Below are 19,827 nucleotides of genomic sequence, written 5' to 3' on the forward strand. Positions count from 1 at the left end.
TTGAGTTTTAATAATAAGAACAAAATAAATGGTAAAATAAATAGTACCAAGATTGACTTTTTAGTGTAAAAATATGATTTTTTGTTAAAGTAAACACAGAATTTTTCGTTAAAATTTCTTTAAAAAAAAAACAAAAAAAAAAGGTAAAAAAAGAAAGAAAAAAAAGATTTGGACGCGTGCATATGCCCAGTGGCGCCTCTCTCTCTCTCATATCGTTTATAAATTCACAAGTAGCAGCCACAGTTGGCAAATTGTAACGTTGAAAACTATACAAGGAAAGCTCTTGAATTTAGAGAGAGAGGGAGAGGAGAGAGAGGAGAGAGAGACGGGTGAGTTGCTCGGCCCCATATCGACGGAAGCTGAGAAAACTAGGAATTTTTTACAGTTTTACGATAAAGATTTGTATTTGGAGACAGGCAGAAAGAGTTAATCTTCAAAAGCATTAATATAAACACCTCACGTAATTTACTCTTTGCAATTGCACTCTCTCCTCGCAGGTCAGCTCTCGTTTTTCTGTCCAAAGTTTTATTTTTTATCACTTTTTTTCTTCATGTTCTTGAATCAAGATTGATGCTTTTTTCGACTTCTGGGCCGTTTGTTGAGTAAATGGAACTGGGTTCTGCTCGTTTTTTGTTTTTTGTTCGTAATTGTGTTGGTTTTCATTTGGGTTTTGTTTGGTTGCCGAGAAAATCCGGGAAAATTGAACACCGTTTTTTTGGTTGCTACTGGTGAATATTCCTAGTGATTAGATTTTGCGTATGTTTTTCTACTTTAAGGTTAAAATAATCTAAACTGTGGAGAGGGGGATTCGAATTTGTTTGCATAGTGAAGCACATCCGCTCTAGTCAAAGCAGCTACGCTCACGCGTGCCAATCACCTTTTTATGTTGGTCAATGAATGGTTTAAGTTTCTGGATGAAAATTGAAAGCACGATGCCGATGAGCATATTTTTGACATGAGAAAGACAATTTAATGCAATGCTGAATGTCATGATTTTTACGTTGGTTAATTCTAGAGAGACTATCTATTTAAACCATGTTTCGTAATTATTTGATGACGATTGGTTCACAAAATGCTATAATCTATGTGGTCCCTAGCAACGAAACCGATGTTTGTGTTCTGAGATAATAATGCTCAAACATTTTCTCAGCAAGAACAGTAAGAGTTAGACAGTCTGGACTTTGTTCTTTATAAGGTTTTACTTTTGAGATCACTTGTAGCGTAACTAGCACTCAGATTTCAAGGTAGTACTGCTAAATTTCGAGTTAGCGCCACAGATATCTTGGACCGTGAAAAACAAATAACTATTTTATTCGGGTTGCAGCGTTTTTTCACATTTGTTTTTGCATTTGAAAACTCTCTTCTGGATTCATGTATGTAACGTATGTATATTTTTGTTTCCAATAGGTAGATTCTTTTTCGTTAAAGTTCCCTATAAATAATAGGTAATTCCTAATTGCTTAGGGCCCCCGGGGGAGGTCAGATCTGCATTAAATATCAAGCACATTACTGGCAATGAAGTGTGTGCGCGCTTGAAGTGTTTTGAACAAGTTGTGCATTTTCGAGTCTGATAAAATATTATTGACCGAGTGCCATTCTATTGCGATTTGCTGCTAAATTGTTTATATTTGAAAAGTTGAAGATCTTAGCCATCCGTTGTTTTGTCTTGCTGATTGTTCAGGAACTCTGTGAGTGAATTATGTTGGTTTATTAATGGGCTGCTATTGTTCGAAGGAAGCTAAAACGCCTGGCTATGAGGACCCTGCGACTCTTGCTGCTGCAACACCTTGTAAGCGTGCTTTTTCACCCTTCTACTCTGCTGCAGCTTTTTCGTCTACATCTTCGTACTTCCACTCGTAAACAATCAGTCATTTTTTTCCATTAAAGCTGCTTTTGAAGTGATAACAATCTTAGTCATCCATCACTTTTTCATACTGAACTGATAATTTGAGATCAACATGGATGCTGCAAAAGATATTGATCCCGTATTCTGTCTCCTGATCGTTAGAGATTGGATATTAAGTTACCTAAATGGAGAGTTGTAAATTTGAATGGAATTTTTCTTAGTTGCAGTTACTGTGAATGAAGTAGAAGCCTTGTACGAGCTTTTTAAGAAATTGAGCAGTTCGATAATTGATGACGGACTTATCCACAAGGTAGGTTTGCTAAAACTTTCAAGATTGGTTTACCTTCACTTATATCCTCTCTTACCAATCAAATATTTTAGGTACCAAATATAAGTTATCACCTTAAAATTTCGGGTGTTTATGTTCAACCGAATGGTAATATTCTGTCATCTATCTTTTTTGAGCAGGAAGAATTTCAGCTCGCGCTCTTCAGGAACAAAAATCAAAGGAATCTTTTTGCAGACAGGGTGTGTGATGCCGATTCCTCTTCTCTATTCTCTGAGATTATTTTAGTTCATTCATGCTACAAGGAGTGTGATGATGGGGCAATATGGGGAGGGAGACTGATGTTCATTTTACGTGTGGAAAATCTCGTGTGTGTTTATTAGTAAGTAAACGCTGGTAATTGTTCTTTATCTACAACACATTAAACTTTGGGTGTTCATGTAGATTTTTGACTTATTTGATGTCAAGCGCAATGGGGTTATTGAGTTTGGAGAATTTGTTCGATCATTAGGTGTCTTTCACCCCGATGCACCTGTAGAAGACAAAATTTCATGTAAGAACATTACCCTTATCCCCTACACATCAAACTGCAATCTTCTGCAAGATTATCTTCAATTTTATCTATCTGGAAAAAGAAATAAAATTGAAGACATATTACTAAAATGTATAAGTGTTGTCATTTGCTAAGTTACTGTGGGAATTGTTTTGCAGTTGCTTTTAGACTGTATGATCTGAGACAAACAGGGTACATTGAGCGAGAGGAGGTCGGTTTCTTACAAACTTCTTTGTTTTTATCTCCTTCTCTTACAGTTTGATCTCTCTACATGAAAATCTCCTCTCATAACCAAGGTAATAATATTCCATGACAGTTGAAGGAGATGGTGGTGGCACTTTTGCACGAATCTGATCTGGTACTCTCGGATGATGTCATTGAAATGATTGTGGATAAGGTGCGAATTCATATACATATTGTGACCCATACTCTTCTTCGTTCAGTTAGCTGAATGTTCTTAAGTTCTTTGTCTTTTTTTTTCCGCAGACATATAGTGATGCAGATAAGAAAGGTGATGGGCGGATTGATGAAGAAGAGTGGAAGGAATTTGTGTCGAAGCATCCGAATATGATAAAGAATATGACTCTCCCGTACTTAAAGTAGGCAACATAATTAACTTGAAGTTTGTCAGTCATTAGATACAAAACTCGGGTTTGAATTGTAAAAGTTATCTACATCGTTTAGGAACACGTTTTTTACTGTCACTACCTCTACGTGTTTCTTATTTCCGTTCTTTTTCTTACCATTTTGCAGAGATATAACATTAGCGTTTCCTAGCTTTGTGATGACTTCTGAAGTCGAGGATTCAGAAATGTGAGAGTATTACATGAAAAATGCTCATGTGCCAAGATAGAAACCTCGAGTTTAAGATGAAGTTGCGAAGAACTGCTGACGAATTAAGTCATTCCTCGAGTTGCAGTCATTCCATCCTCAATGTCTCAACTGGTTCTTCAAATCTAGGGCTGGCAAAGATAAGTGTAGTCTGTTCATATATGTGCAGTCACGTTGTCGTTTGGATCCTTTTTGTTTTCTGTTCTCCCTTTGTAATGTTTCTCCTACATCAAATGTTCCGTGATAAGATTTTTCGTAGAGTTATGTACGGTCCTTCGATGCGAAATTGATTGTTCTAATTACTTCAAGCATAAGCATAGCTAATAAGTTGAAGAAGTATGCTCTTAGTTTGAACTTTTATAAACACCCGGAGTGACATAGTCAGATGTGCATAAGAGCGACTGTCCTTAACATTCTCGCGTTTAGTTTACTAACCATATATGTGAAGGAGTTGAGAGTCCTTGTCTGTTGTTGTCATCTAAAGACATCTAAACACCAGAAAAAGGAGTTGGTTGAGGAAGACTCAAGGAACCTAATGGAAATGGGAGCTACCATAAATGTGCACACACAAAAACGTATGTGAGCTTCGAATTGAGAGGTTAAACAAATTGGTTAGAGCAGTGCGTCAACTCGTACAAGCATCCAATTTTTTAGACAAAATAACCCTTAAAAATTAAAAGATATTAGTTCATTCATGATTCACAAAAAGAAACATTACAAAAGTAGGTGGTAATTAGGTTCGGAAAATATAATAATACAATAACTCATACTTCTCACCCCAAAACAGAATGCAGACAAACAATGTTGACCTTGTATCTATCGATTCTATGTTTATACAAGTTTCGAGTTGTTTTAGTCCGGAATTGTAACACCTAATACAAACTATAACACCAATCTTAATTAACCAATTAGTAAAAAAAACCAATGGTAAGTTCTTTTGGCTGTGATCGCTTTCTTCTTGCCACTTAAATTACGATCTAATAGTAGTTTTATTCATTTGTAAATAAAAAGTTTTAGGTTCGAATCTCGTGATTGACAAGAATATTTTGCAATAGGATTTTGGCACTCCATTCACATTTATGTAGCGAAGTGATTAGTATGTAGCATGATGATATTAAAGACTTCGTAATACACTTTACTTAAATCTTTTTTGTCATTCCGCCACATGATTTTAACACTCCATTCACGTTATAAGGTATACATATCATACTTTATATGCACGAAAAATATATCACGGTTGTCTGCACCATACATTTAGATTAATAGTATCACATAACAGAGAGATAGCGACAAATTTTTCTACTATCCCCGTAACTATGACATAGCCATGAATTTTTCTAAATCGTGTGTGTTTTTTGTTCTTCATCAACATAGCGCATGCACCGTACCAAAAAAAATAAAGGAATATTAACGAAAATAACTTAAAAACTTTGAGTTTTAACAATAAGAACAAAATAAAGGGTAAAGTAAATAATATCATGATTGATTTTTTAATGTAAAAATGTGGTTTTTCGTTAAAGTTTCCAAAAGGTAAACCAGATCTATTTGTTGTTAATTGGTTGTTAATAAAAATTGATTAAGCATGATTAAGCAAAACAAGATAGAAACATCACAGCCTTCTTCAACCGTGGTTTCCTAATTAACATTTTCAACGCACATAGTGCTCACATCTCCACATCTCTCTCTCTCTCTCTCTCTCTCTCTCTCTCTCTCTCTGAAGAAACAAATCGATTCAGTGATTCCAAAGAATCGAACTTTCTGGGAATTCCAAAACGATTCTCTCGTTTTTCCCAGGAATCCAAAACCCCACAACTTTTTATTGCTTCCGAGCTTTCATGGCCGATCATTTTCACAGGTTCTGCTCCACCATTTATTTCAAGTTCTTCACTTTTTATTGTTTATTTGATTTCATTTTTTTCATTGATTGATAAATTATTTTCTTTTTTTGTTTGTCTTTGTTGGGTGGAGGTGCAGTGTGGTAGCATTTGATCGGATCCAGTGGATGCTCTCCTGCAGTGACAACAAGGAGCTGGTTATTGGGATTTCTTAGAAGGTAATAGTTTGTAATTAATTACATGTTTTAATCTTAATTTTGCTTTAATTGATGAGAAAGTTGTGTTGAAGTAAAAGGATTAAATTTTTATTAATGGGTTTGGGATTTTGATTTTGAATTGCTAATTGTGGGTTTGATTGGTGAGGAATTTTTGTTTTGATTGATTGCTTTTGTAATTTTTGTTGATTAAATGGATTTTAATTGATGGCTACTTTTTGGTGGTTAGATTGATCTCCTGTGATTGTTCAATCAGTACCGATACTATTTGTAATGCAACCAGTTGATGAGGATCATAAGAAGAAGAATTTAAAGCGTTCGAGATCATTTACTTTCGACATGCCTGTGACCGACCCTAATTTGACACAAAGTCTTGATGACTGTGTTCTTTTCCCACTTGAAGAGATTGTGCAATACCCGTTGCCGGGATACATTGCTCCCACTTCAATCAGTTTCAGTCCCGATGATACTATTATAACTTATTTGTTCAGTCCTGATCACACATTGAATCGAAAGGTATTTGCTTTCGATCTCAAAACTGGCAAGCAAGAGTTGTGTTTCAGTCCCCCTGATGGCGGACTTGACGAGAGTAATATATCACCGGAGGAAAAGTTGAGGAGAGAGAGGTTGAGGGAGCGCGGGTTGGGAGTGACACGGTATGAATGGGTGAAGACAAGCTCGAAAAGGAAAGCAATCATGGTGCCATTGCCAGCTGGGGTGTGTTCTTTAATCCCTGGGTGCAATCAAACATCCATATACATGTACATAATTGTATTTTAATTTTTACAGATTGAGTTCTCACTGATGATATGGTCCTTGCTTTATGTACAGATTTATTTCCAGGATCTTTCTAGTTCAAATGCCGAGCTTAATCTTCCGAGGACATCAGGTTCACCAATTATTGATCCACATCTGTCACCAGATGGTACAATGCTCGGTTATGTAAGAGATTGCGAGTTGCACGTTCTTAATTTGTTATACAATGAATCTATACAGTTAACGTATGGTGCCAGAGGAGATGTTTTGGTAAGTTTTCTATACCGGTAAACGTAGGTTTGGATTAACTGAGCCACTTCAGTAATATTAGTACTACTCTAAAATATTTCTGTTACAATGAGTACTGTTTTAGTGATAGGAGCTTAAGATAACATCCTTATGACTTTTCCTCTGTCAAAAATTTTAAGACAAAGACAAAGTAAATTCTAAAGGTAGTCGAATTTCTGATCATTTTGTTCATGTGAATCTGGTCTTTTTTGTGTTGCAGACGCATGGCCTTGCTGAATATATAGCTCAGGTGAGAAGTTCATGTAATAACCTATTTTTATTTAGATTAATTTTTTTTTCTTTAGAAATTTCTCAGGAGGTTTAGTTAAAACTATTCTTCGATTCTCTGAATTTTACTCATTACAGGAAGAAATGGACCGCAAGAATGGGTACTGGTGGTCTCTAGACAGCAAATTCATTGCATTCACAGAAGTTGATTCTTCTGAGATTCCGCTTTTCAGAATCATGCATCAAGGTAAAAGCTCTGTTGGTTCAGAAGCTCAAGAAGATCATGCCTATCCCTTTGCGGGAGCTTCAAATGTCAAAGTTCGCCTAGGCGTGGTTTCTTCTGCTGGAGGCCCTATTACTTGGATGGATCTTCTGTGTGGGGGAACAGGTCAACCAGATAGTGAGGACGAATATCTGGCAAGAGTAAATTGGATGCATGGAGATACTTTAATAGCTCAGGTTATGAACAGGTCACACAGCAGACTAAAGATCCTTAAATTCGATATTAAAACTGGGAAGCGAACAGTTTTATTGGAAGAAGAACAAGGAACATGGGTTAGCTTACATGACTGCTTCACACCTCTGGACCGAGGAATAACCAAATTTTCGGGGGGATTTATCTGGGCGAGTGAGAAAACAGGATTTAAACATCTTTATTTGCATGATGCCAATGGAACATGTTTAGGACCTATCACCGAAGGTGACTGGATGGTTGAGCAGATTGCTGGGGTAAATGAAGCTGCCGGACTTGTTTACTTTACTGGAACCTTAGACGGGCCTTTAGAATCACACCTTTATTGTGCTAAGCTACTCACGGATGGAAACCAACCCTTGCAAGCTCCAGTGAGGTTGACTTGTAGCAAGGGGAAGCATGCGGTGGTGCTTGATCATCATATGAAGAACTTTGTTGATATACATGACTCCCTTGATTCTCCCCCTAAAGTTATACTGTGCTCCTTGCACGATGGAAGCTATATTATGCCTCTGTATGAGCCGTCATTAACGGTTCCAAGATTCAAAAAGCTTCAACTTGAGCCACCGGAGTTAGTTCATTTGCAGGCTAATGATGGAACAACATTGTATGCAGCTCTATACAAGCCTGATGAAACAAGATTTGGACCTCCTCCTTACAAAACTTTGATCAGCGTGTATGGTGGACCGAGCGTGCAGCTCGTCTCTGATTCTTGGATTAATACAGTTGACATGAAAGCGCAGTTTCTCAGAAGCAGAGGCATCTTAGTATGGAAGGTGGGTATCCGTCTGTGAAAACTTTACCATTCCGGGTTTTCTATTTTTTCTAAATTTTATTCTAACTGGCAATTTTTCATGTTTACAGTTAGATAATAGAGGAACTGCCCGGCGTGGGCTGAAGTTCGAAGGCTCTTTAAAATACAATTGTGGTCAGGTTGATGCCGACGACCAACTGACTGGAGCCGACTGGCTTATAGAAAAAGGGTTAGCACGAGCAGGTCACATTGGATTGTATGGTTGGAGCTATGGCGGATATCTTTCAGCCATGACTCTTGCCAGGTTTCCTGATGTCTTCCGGTGTGCAGTGTCCGGCGCCCCTGTTACATCATGGGATGGGTATGACACATTCTATACCGAGAAATACATGGGCCTGCCTTCTGAGAACGAGGAAGGATACGAGTCTAGCTCCGTGATGCACCATGTGCACAAGATGAAAGGAAAGTTGTTACTTGTCCATGGCATGATCGATGAAAATGTTCATTTCAGGCATACTGCCAGGCTTGTCAATGCACTTGTTGCGGCTGGAAAGACTTACGAGCTATTAATTTTTCCAGACGAACGCCACATGCCACGGCGTCATAGGGATCGGATTTACATGGAAGAGAGAATCTGGGAGTTCATAGAAAGAAGCTTGTGAAAAATGAACCACCTGTTTATATCTTGTAAAATTTTCTTGTTGGTACCCTTTTTCGTTCTTCCAATTTTTATTGGTTGTTCTGTTCTAATTCTATCAGTGATAAATAAATTTCTTTTTCTTGAAGTGCAAGAAACTGAAACTACTGTCAAACAATCAACAGCAGAACTTGAAAATTTTCTCTAAACTTCTTTAAATCTCGAAAGTTAAATTTAATCACGGTTCTTATAGGGGAAAATAAATTCATTAAAACAAGAAACAAAAGAGCTTGAAGTTCAAGTGTTACGCTTTTTTGTGTCCCTGAACTTTCAGGGTCAGATTTGCGCTTTCTTTCACCGGGAATGAGAGGCAAGCCCCTGGGAAGATCAGAACTGTTCGACAGTGGCAAATCCGCTCGCTGGATCGCTTGTCTGACCCGGATGAACGTGACCGCTGAGGACAAGGTAGGGTTTTCGCAACTGAGCTTGAGCTTCCCTCACTGTCTCCATGGACTGTAATGGCGTGTCTGAACTACTCATCTGCTTCAGTTTCTGTTCCTTCTCGAATTGCTTCCTGCACTTTTCTTGCTTCCTTTTGCCAGGCCCCTTCCTGTGGAATGCGTGCGAAAGTCTGTTATACGCTTCCTTTTGCGTCATAGGCCGACCTAATTCATCAGTCATCCGAACTGCATCCGTATCATGTTTTACTTCAAGGCTTCCTCGCTCTTTCAGCAGCTTCAGAGCACCCGATAAGCCTTTCCCAACCGCGAAAAATTCCATCTGAAACGCCCTTCTCCTCCTTATGGTCCTCTGCAGGAGGATTAATGTGTTCTTTGTCTTCGCGATCAATTCCATCGTTTACTTCAGTCCATCCACCAGCCACATTCACCATAGTTTCTTCAGCATGATCATCTTCTTACATATTGGAAACATCTTCGCTTTCAGGATCCATGTGGGATTGACTTTGATCAAGCTTGAGACCCACCAAAAACTCATTCGTTCTGTGATGACAACCTTCTTTTCTCCGGAATGATCTTCACTGCTTGAGGGGATTCGATTCCGATCATCATCTGCTGCATTTTGAATCTGACTTCTGCCAGTGCTGGTGGTGGCAAGGAATGCAATTGCTTCTGGACCACCGGATGCTTTCTCCTCCTTTTCGTCATTTGTTCTAAGAGCCGATTTTCTTGCTCTCTCCAAGGACATGTAGAGATCCTCCTCCTCATCATCTGCAGAGATAACATTAAATTCATTATATTCCTGATCAGCTTTAACAGAAAACACTTTTTGTTCAAGCAGTTGCAACGATTTAGATGCCTCGTCTGCTTTCGCATATGCTACCTTGTAGATGTTGTCTCTCCTTTCAGATTCCAATCTTTCTTTCTCCTCTCTGACTCCCTGCCTATGTGCACCATTCCGAGAACCAAGATCAGCAGCACCAAGCCCTGCCGAGACTGCTTCTGCTTCAAGGGCATCCACATCTAGTTTCTGCTTCTTCCGGAATGATTTCTTATTCTTTGGCTTCTTAAAATTAACCTTCATTTCTTACTGAGTACAGAAATCAGATGTTCATTTTTCTAGAGATATTGCTGAAGTCTTCAACCAACTTTATCCCCCTATGGAGCTCTTCAAGCTGCACGAGCTATTTGAATTTATTTGCTGCTTCACTACTAAACCGCTCTCTTTCATCTAGGGTTAACCCCTCAGCAGGAACAGGATCATCATATTGTGGAAAAAATTTCTTCTCTAAACCATTAGGGTTTGCCACGGACTATCTCGGACTGGACTAGCTTTAGGGACTAAGCTGGACTGGCTTGGCTTGGACTACGCAGGATAAGAATAGTGAAGTGTTTGATACAGTATTGGACTAAAATATTTTAGGACTCAAATCGTTTTTTTTTTCATTTTTAATCCACACTTACTTAACAAAAGAAAAACTAAAAAAATTCAGTTTCAAAAAAAAAAAAAAAAAAAAACTAAAAACTAATAAAAAAATAAATAATAAAAGATCAAATCCAGTAGAACACCACCGTTTTATCCTCTCTCTCCTCCAAAATTGACGAAACCGGAATTTGACAATTTGTTCCATCGTCTTCAATCTTCATCTGGGCAGTGCTATTTCAGCCCTCCCATGCGCCGACCCACTCACCCATCAGAAATAGGACACAATTGTCAAGCTACCAAGGCCGAGCTTCAACAAGAGCTTTGAAAATTTTTATCGGAATTTCTTGACTGCATCCAATGGGCACAACATCAGCATGGAAAAAAAGGGACAGCCAGATGGTTCTTCTTCAATTCAAGAGAAATAATTATCATTTTTTAAGGCAAATTGACCAAGTTCATGAGCAGCTCTAATTACCAAGTTCATCCCCCAATTCCCATATTGATCCGAGAGAGAAAGGAGACTTGTTCTGGAAGCGCACCGGAGGATCAATAGCTTTGACGAAGAACAACGGTTCGCTCCCACCAATTCACGCGAAAGAGACGGCGAGGGAAGCAGCGTATTGAGGTTCTTAGCAATCCCATGCTTTTGGGTCGGACTAATTAGGACGACTTAACGAGGCTGGTAGTCCATGCGAGTCCGGGCTAGTCCCATTTAACTTAGTCCATAACAATGCCAAACGTGGGTTATTAATCTTAGCTAGTCCAATCCTAGCTAAGGAGGTCAAACAAACGAGCTTAAAGTACTAATCATGATCGTAAATCCCTGCTTTTCTCTTCGCTGCCTTGTAAGCCTCTTCGCGCTGCTTCTGCTCTCCAATCTCTACATTCTCAAGCACATCAACCTTTTAATATTGTCACCGCCATCAGCAAGAACGCTCTGATCTTTGAGTGTCAAAACAACTTCCCCGCCTTGCATTACTATTTCGATTCCATGAACAACTTTAACTCCGGCTAGGTGATTACAATATCATCCTCATCCTCATCTTCTTCACTAATTTCTCCAACATTGTCCAGTTCCTAAAAAACTATTGAAATTATGGATGGGTTGTATGTATGAGTTGTCATCCTTACCATAGCTTGTCATTCACCTTACATCAACCTTTCTCCATAGCTTGTCATTCACCAATCACTTTCCATGGCTTGTCATTCACCTTAGATCAACCTTTCTTAGTTGCTTGTAAAAGCTTATTTACTTGTAATTTGATTTTTGCTTTTTCACTTGTTATGGCAGATTTTAGGGATTGTGTTTGTGTAGTTATCCTACAATCTATTGTAGCTTTCTTTTAGCTCTCTATAAGAGTTGCCTTCATTCTCTTGTAATCTTCATAATGAAATATACAACAAATATTGAAACCAAAACTCAACATGGTATCAGAGTAGGAACCATAGGGTCCTGACTTTGTTAATTTTTTTTACTTCTTCATTTGCTCATCATCGATAGAGATGGCAGAAGAAAATGTGTCTAGTGCCGACAGTGCCTCATCCTCTTCCCCAAACTTAACCCAAGGGGTTGAGAACAATCCAAATCAACGACTCTGCTCGGTGCTACCGAACGAGTTCAACTACCTTCCTTGGTCAAGAGTTGTGTCACTTGCTTTAGGAGGAAGATCGAAGTTAGGGTTTATCAATGGAAGCTCTGAGCCCCCAGAATCCACTTCACCAACTTACGATGCATGACATGCTACTAATCAGTTGGTCATGTCCTGGTTACTTAACTCCATGGAGCCAAAACTGTCTGAGCTTTTCAGCTACTCAGAGTCTTCCGTTCTCTTATGAGAGTCTGTCAAAGATATGTATGGCATCCAAAACAACTCAGTTCGCATCTTTCAACTGAAGAAGAGTGTGGCTAGTTTAAAGCAAGGTGATCACTCATTTGTTCAACACCTTGGAAGTATGAAATCCATGTGGAATGAACTCGATATGTATCGTCCACACACGACTGATTCCGCTGTGCTACTGAAGAGGGCTGATGAAGAAAAGGTGTTTCAACTCTTAGCAAGCTTGGGAGCGGAGTATGAAGACCTGCGTAGTCACTTGTTAATGACTCAAGAGCTGCCCTCTTTTACCAGTGTGTGTCATGCAGTCCAGAGAGAGGAAACTTGACGAAGAGTGATGAACGTTGAGCCAAATCCAACTCTGAAGCTAGGGTTTTCACGACAAATCACAAAGCAACTGGTGATAGAGGTGCTTGGCAAGAAAGCAGACTGGAAATGTTCTTATTGCAACATGAAGGGACATTTGAGAGAAAAATGTTGGATTCTTCATCCGGAGTTAAAGCCTAAGTTTGACAGGGAAGGCAGGATGATCAAAGATGGGAAAGGTGGAGTCACTCCAAAAGCATTTCAATCAGCTTGTTCCTTAACTGATGGGATGTCCAATTTCTCAACAAATCATGTGTCATTGATCAACGAGTTTGCTGTTTTTCTTCAAAAGAAGCAAGGAAGCACTGAACCTGATAAAATGACACTTAAAAACCCTACTGCAATGCTAGGGAAATTTGCTGGATTCTTGGTTGACTCGGAGAACACATCGAAAGGCAATATTCTAGGTATTATCAGTGCCATTTCCACTGCTCTTAATGCAAATGTTACACATGATTTTTGGATTATTGACTCTGGTGCCACTGATCATATAACTAATAAACCTTCTAGTCTCCACGATTTTCAAAGAACTATTTATCCAATTCATGTATCTGTTGCAAATGGGAAAGGGGAACCTATTCTAGGGAAAGGAAAGATTAGATTGCTAAGTGAGCATACTGATTCCACTGCTCTCTATGTACCTTATTTTCCTTTTCAGCTTTTGTCAATAGGAAAAATCACAAAAACCTTAGATTGTCTTGCCATATTTTCCCCTCACAATGTTGTGTTTCATGACCGAGTTACTCAGAAGAAGATTGGTGAAGGGTTCTTTTTGAATGGACTCTACTATCTCTCAAAAGAGTCCAATTTTGTCAAAAACCTCAGTATCAACTTAAGTCAAGTTTAGGAACACCAACTCTGGCATCAACGCCTTGCCCATCCCTCAGAACATGTGATGACCAAGTTGTTTCCCTTTTTTTGTAAAAACACACTAAAGTGTGAAACTTGTCAAATGTCAAAAGCCACTAGACTTCCTTTTGTTTCCTCTAATTCTAGAACTAGTAAACTTTTTGAGCTTATTCACTCTGATATTTGGGGTCTTTCTCGTGTAGAATCATTTGATGGGTAAAGATATTATGTTACATTTATTAATGACTATTCTAGAGTAACCTGGTTGTATCTTTTAAAACTTAAAAGTGATTTGTTTGATGCTTTTAAGAACTTTCACAACCTAATCACCAATCAATTTTCATCTAAGTTATATATGTTAAGATCAGATGATGGTACCCAGTACACTTCCAATAACATGAGTAATTACTTGAGCAATCATGGCATTTTGCATCAAACTAGCTGTGTTGGTACACCACAACAAAATGGTATGGCAGATAGAAAGAATCGAGACTTATTGGAGAAGACTCGATCACTTATGATCCAAATGAATGTTTCTAAGAAATTTTGGTCTTAAGCCCTACTCACTGCCACGTACATCATTAATAGACTGCCAACTCGGGTGTTGAATACTAAATCTCCTTTTGAAGTCATGAAGGGCAGGCCTATAAACTTGTCTCACTTCAGGATCTTTGGTTGTAATTGTTATGTGCACATTCAAGCTCTCCATCATGACAAACTCGACCCTCGAGCTGCCAAATGTGTGTTTATGGGATACGCCAGTTCTCAAAAGGGTTACAAAGTGTACAACCCTAACACGGGGAAGCTGGCAGTCTCTAAAGATGTGCGATTTGAGGAATATTCACCTTATTTCCAAAAACGGTTGGAGACTAATGCTAATATGGAAGATTTTATGGACCTATTTCCACTACCTATTCCAGTAGAAATTCATGAAGTCACTCTTGCTCATATCAACACTGATAATTCTCAACTCACTGAGAGTGTAATTGATGCAGTGCCAAGCTCCTCTGGACCATCAGAAGCTCAACCAACTCAGCAAGCTATAAGTGCACCAAGAAGAAATCTTACACGAGATAGACATCCACCAGTGAGGTTACAAGAGTATGTTACTTACACTGCAAGGTATCTTATCTCTGCAACCATTTCTTATCACAGATTCTCATCTTCTCATACTTCTTTCCTTAACAAATTGTCCCACACTTTCGAACTAAGGAATTTTCATGAAGCCACATGCATGCCTGAGTGGCAAGATGCTATGACTAAAGAGCTTCAAGCTCTGAATGACAACCAGACATGGAGTGTGGTGGGTCTTCCAAATGGCAAGAAGGTCGTGGGAAGCAGGTGGATATATAAGACCAAATTCAATTCCAATGGAAACATTGAAAGACACAAAGCACGATTAGTAGCTCAAGGTTTTACTCAAACCTATGACATTGACTATAAGGAGACATTTGCTCCTGTTGCCAAAATGAACACAGTGAGGGTATTGTTGTATGTGGCAATCAATAATGCATGGCCCTTATTCCAAATGGATGTGAAGAATGCATTTCTTCATGAGGATCTTGAAAAAGAAGTGTACATGAAGTTGCCTCCCGGTCATCCAAGAGAAAATGAACCCAACAAGGTCTGCAGACTTCACAAAGCCATATATGGTCTCAAACAGTCCCATTGAGCTTGGTATTCGAAGCTTAGTTTAGTCTTTGAAGCTGCAGGGTTCAAAAAGAGTCATGCTGACTCTTCTTTGTTTGTTCGAAGTAGTTTGCTGACAAATTGGTTGTGCTTATATATGTTGACGACTTAATTATTACAGGTGACAATATAAGTGAAATCAAGACGCTTAAGCAGTCACTTCACCAAAAATTTGCCATTGAAAACTTGGGGCCCTTGAAATACTTTCTTGGAATTGAGGTGGCTACCTATTCAAAGGGATTGTTCTTGAATCAAAGAAAGTATGTTCTCGATCTTCTAGATGAAACTAACATGATGGAATGTAAACCAGCTCGGACACCCCTAGCTAGCAAACTTTAGTGGCATGAAAAAGGTGAACCTCTCTCGAACCCTAATGTTTATCAGCGAATGGTTGGGAAACTTATTTATCTCACCATTACTAGGCCTGATATCTCATATTCAGTTATCCTAGCCAGTCAGTTCATGCACTCTCCTACTCTAGTTCACTGGGAAATCGTCAAGAGAATACTTCGATATCTCAAGAGCTCAGTAGGAATGGGGATAATTATGAAGAACAATGGATCAAATCATATCTTGGCCTACATAGATGCTGACTGGGCTGGAAATGCCCTTGATCGAAAATCCACAACAGGTTTTTGCACATTTGTTGGAGGGAACCTTGTCACTTGGAAGAGCAAGAAACAAACTGTTATTGCTCGATCTAGTGCCGAAGCTGAGTATAGGGCTATGGCAGCAACAACCTGTGAACTCATATGGTTGAAAGGTCTTCTTTCCGAGCTCGGATTCACAAGCATAGCACCAATGTCCTTGTATTGTGATAACCAAGCTGACATGAACATTGCCTCCAATCCAGTATTCCATGAAAGGACCAAACATATTGAAGTTGATTGCCATTATATTCGTGCTCAAGTTTAATCCAAGGTGATAGACACCGTGTTCACACGCAGCCATGATCAACTTGCTGATTTATTCACAAAAGCACTAGACTCTGCTCAGTTTCAACGTTTGTTGTGCAAGCTTGGATCAATCAATCCCTTTGATCCAGCTTTAGGGGGTGTATTGAAAGAATGGATGGGTTGTATGTATGAGTTGTCATCCTCACCATTGCTTGTCATTCACCTTACATCAACTTTTCTCCATAGCTTGTCATTCACCAATCACTTTCCATAACTTGTCATTCACCTTACATCAACCTTTCTCCATAGCTTGTCATTCACCAATCACTTTCCATAGCTTGTCATTCACCTTACATCAACGTTTCTTAGTTGCTTGTAAAAGCTTCTTTACTTGTAATTTGGTTTTTGTTTTTCCACTTGTTAGGGCAGATTTTAGGGATTGTGTTTATGTAGTTATCCTACAATTTATTTTAGCTTTCTTTTGGCTCTCTATAAGAGTTGCCTTCATTCTCTTGTAATCTTCATAATGAAATATACAACAAATATTGAAACCAAAACTCAACAAAAACCTTTGAAAGCTGCGACGCTTTCTCCTTTTCAGCATTATTTTTCTACTTGATCTTTCGACTCCTAACCCATGCTAAAATATCATCACAAACATCTGCTACTATCTTCTTCTTCGCCAATCTCTCCTCCTTCGCTTTTAGTACCTCGAGCTCCATTGCTGATAAATGTACTCCGCCACCCGATAAACCCTGATCAGCATTCTGCTCGTTCCCACCAATATCTTTACGCTTTTTGCTCTCCTTTTCCTTATGATTCTAACTCCTATTATTCTCTTCCGTCCTCTCTTTTTCTCCTCCTCGATCCTCTCGATACCTCATAATCTTTCTCCCTCGCATCACCATCTGTATCTTCCCTCCTAGCCCTAATTCCTCTATTTTCAGACACTTCTCATTTCCTTTTGGAATTTTTTTTTAGTATTCACTCTGATGATATCTTTCTTTATCAACATCATAACTACTGCTTCTTCTCCTTATCCGCCGCTCCCAGTCTCTACTTCCACCATCATCCCTCTCGTGATCCCTCCGACGACTACTATTCTTTCCACCCATGTCCCTAAGCAGTTCGCAACATGTTCGATTTCAAGAGGTGTGAAATTAACTCAAGAATTTGAGGAATGCGGCACCAAAAACGATTGTTCAAGAAAGAAAAAATGTAATAAAGTAGAAAAGATGTCACTCGTCACATATATATAACACAAACCCTAGGAAAACTTAGTCCCAAGCCACTTGGAAGTCCCAACTAAACTAGGAAACCAAATCCTACTTAGTATTGGTTTGGTACTGATACTTTTATAAAAAGTGGGTATAAAAAAAACTTGAGCTCAAAAAGGTGTTTAGTAAGCACTTAAAAACAGTTTATTTTCATAGTTTTGAGTGAAAAAAAACTAAAAACGTGAATCAGCAAAAATGTGCTTATTCTCATAGCACAACAAAAATAGTTTTTTTTTTCAAAGCACAATAATATCAAACTAGCTCTAAGGTATTTGCTTATTGTTATGAGAACAAATTGAATAATCGTACTTGGTATTTTACATGTGCTAGAATAATTTACACTAAATTTATCTAAACTACAGAAAGGGATTCAAATACAAAATGAACGAATGCTCTTAAACAACTGAACTAAAAGCCACTTGCAATCCTACTTGGTACTTACTTTTCGTGCTTTGCCTTTTTAACATCTAAAGATATAAGATTGCCTCGGGTAATAAGATGGCTACTGAAAACAACAATTTAATATTAGTCTAATAGTATTCTTCTTCACGTATAAGTGAGAGGTTTTAGGTTCGAATATCATGAATGTCTAGTTTGCAACCAAGTTAATCTCCAACCCCTTAGTGTATATGTATTGTTGTATCAAAAAAGACAAATTGTGAGAGTAAAATAGTATAAACTGATCTTATAAACTAGTATTTTTAAATAAATATACTTATATGAAAGATAGATTGTTTTAATCAATCATTGAAACACATCAAAGACATACACAATACACGATTTTTTTTTCTTTTTATAAGAATGACAATGTTAGTTGGTTAAATAGTTGTTAGGGGAGCGATGGAGATCAATCATGCACCAGAATGCATAAACATGATTGAAGTCTGTCCAAAATCAATAACGGCGAGAAATGACTAGGGATTATTTAGATAATAATTTTTTCATTTAAAAAAAACAACCTTTTAGGTTTTAAATAGTAATTATATATTATGACATATAAGTCATTTAATATTAAATTATAAATGAAGATAAAACAATCCCATGCACATCCTTATTTATTTATATTCTTTAATCCTTTCTGCTTATAAAAAACATTTAACATACAAAAAATCACTTCCAAAAAACACCACCATTCTTTTTAAGGAAAACTAACGAAAATTCCAAAAAAAAAACTTTAGTTTTAAAGAAAAATGACAAATAAAGGTGTAGTGAATAGTATCAGGGAAAGATTAAAATGTGGTTTTTCATTAAAAATGAATAGTATCATAAGTATTTCGTTAAAGCTTCCTTCTTTTTATTCTCATCGTGCTCCTTTTGTTTATGTGCTTTTGGTTGTAGGAAGCATTTTCTAGACCTTCGAAAACCAGTCCTAAATTGGCTCTTGGAATATCGTCATAGTTGCGTTTCAAATGTTTCGGTAGGTTCAGGGGAGGAGTTGCAGCGAAAGCAATTCGGCCCCTCCATGTGAAAAATCAAACGAAAATACATGACGTTGTGAACCATATCAAAATTTGGGTGGGTAACATCCTTATGGGAAAGAACCATGTGAGCATTTGGTGTTTTGTGGCACAAAAATGTGTAAAAAGTTCAAAAATCGCATTCATCAACTTGACTTGGTCATCTCCCACCACCACCTCCACGACCTGAGCTGGCCATGCCCTTTGCCCTTGGTCTTGGAAATGGAGGGTACCCATCTATCTATCCCTGCCCAACCTTGCCCCCATCTATCTATCCCTGCCCAACCTTCACTTATAGGAGGGACCAAAGAAAGGGGCACTTAGTCTGACCTAAATACAATGACAAAATACTACTTGCAGCAACCCATATCTAATTCACCATAGACATTATTCACTCATTCTCACTTCCTTTGACAAATTATGTGCAAGGAAATGGAAAGATATTATCGGGTTCGGACAACCAGGCCACATGGCCGTTCGGCCAGTACAAAGACGGATGGGGGATGTTTTGTGCCTATATTCACATAGTAGGGTAGTCAATACTTTTGAACTTTTTAGGAAATGGATGTAGATTTGTGGGGTTGTGCCTGTTTATGGGGTCAAATCAATACGTTCTAAGAAGAATTATTTGAATATCAACCTCATCGATATCATCAATTTAATAAGTATCATACCAAATTCCATCAATCGAATCACTTTGAGAAATAAGAGACATCTAAGTCACACATGTAAAGAGATCCATTCATTGATGAGAAAAAGAAAAAACGTGAACGATGATTGGATTGATGATGAAATAGAATCATGGGCAATTCTATTAATAATAAAGAAAGAGAATTCTTGGTTCAGTTCTCCACCTTAACGATAGAGAAAATG

General features: G+C 38.2%; 3 protein-coding genes across 9 annotated transcripts; 2 read left to right on the plus strand and 1 right to left on the minus strand.

Moving 5' to 3' along the window:
* Positions 1–196: 196 nt before the first annotated feature.
* On the plus strand, positions 197–3,824 carry LOC103439871 (calcineurin B-like protein 4). Of its 5 annotated transcripts, XM_070825525.1 has the most exons (10): positions 242–497; positions 1,682–1,789; positions 2,068–2,156; positions 2,315–2,374; positions 2,577–2,685; positions 2,844–2,896; positions 3,002–3,082; positions 3,172–3,284; positions 3,439–3,549; positions 3,582–3,824. In XM_070825525.1, the coding sequence occupies exons 2-9, from the start codon at positions 1,714–1,716 to the stop codon at positions 3,500–3,502; spliced, it is 645 nt and encodes a 214-aa protein (XP_070681626.1). In that variant the 5' UTR covers positions 242–497; positions 1,682–1,713; the 3' UTR covers positions 3,503–3,549; positions 3,582–3,824. The 5 variants fall into 5 exon arrangements, with proteins under 5 accessions (XP_008376719.1, XP_008376721.1, XP_070681626.1 ...); XM_008378497.4 differs by having other exon boundaries at positions 197–497; positions 3,439–3,824; XM_008378499.4 differs by having other exon boundaries at positions 197–497; positions 2,074–2,156; positions 3,439–3,824.
* Positions 3,825–5,132: 1,308 nt separating this feature from the next.
* Positions 5,133–8,849, plus strand: LOC103439872 (uncharacterized). 2 transcript variants are annotated; one of them, XM_008378502.4, is made up of 7 exons: positions 5,133–5,371; positions 5,485–5,569; positions 5,796–6,283; positions 6,398–6,592; positions 6,831–6,860; positions 6,977–8,086; positions 8,175–8,849. In XM_008378502.4, exons 3-7 carry the CDS (start codon positions 5,840–5,842, stop codon positions 8,724–8,726), a joined length of 2,331 nt encoding a protein of 776 aa, XP_008376724.1. In that variant the 5' UTR covers positions 5,133–5,371; positions 5,485–5,569; positions 5,796–5,839; the 3' UTR covers positions 8,727–8,849. The 2 variants fall into 2 exon arrangements, with proteins under 2 accessions (XP_008376724.1, XP_008376722.1); XM_008378500.4 differs by having other exon boundaries at positions 5,491–5,569.
* Positions 8,850–9,558: 709 nt separating this feature from the next.
* On the minus strand, positions 9,559–10,389 carry LOC108173768 (SART-1 family protein DOT2-like). 2 transcript variants are annotated; one of them, XM_070825523.1, is made up of 2 exons: positions 10,043–10,389; positions 9,636–9,930 (listed from the first exon to the last, which is right to left on the minus strand). In XM_070825523.1, the coding sequence occupies exons 1-2, from the start codon at positions 10,241–10,243 to the stop codon at positions 9,694–9,696; spliced, it is 438 nt and encodes a 145-aa protein (XP_070681624.1). In that variant the 5' UTR covers positions 10,244–10,389; the 3' UTR covers positions 9,636–9,693. The 2 variants fall into 2 exon arrangements, with proteins under 2 accessions (XP_017188890.1, XP_070681624.1); XM_017333401.3 differs by having other exon boundaries at positions 9,559–10,389.
* Positions 10,390–19,827: the final 9,438 nt, after the last annotated feature.

The sequence above is a fragment of the Malus domestica genome, chromosome 07, assembly GCF_042453785.1.
Source record: "Malus domestica chromosome 07, GDT2T_hap1".
NCBI lineage: Eukaryota > Viridiplantae > Streptophyta > Magnoliopsida > Rosales > Rosaceae > Malus > Malus domestica.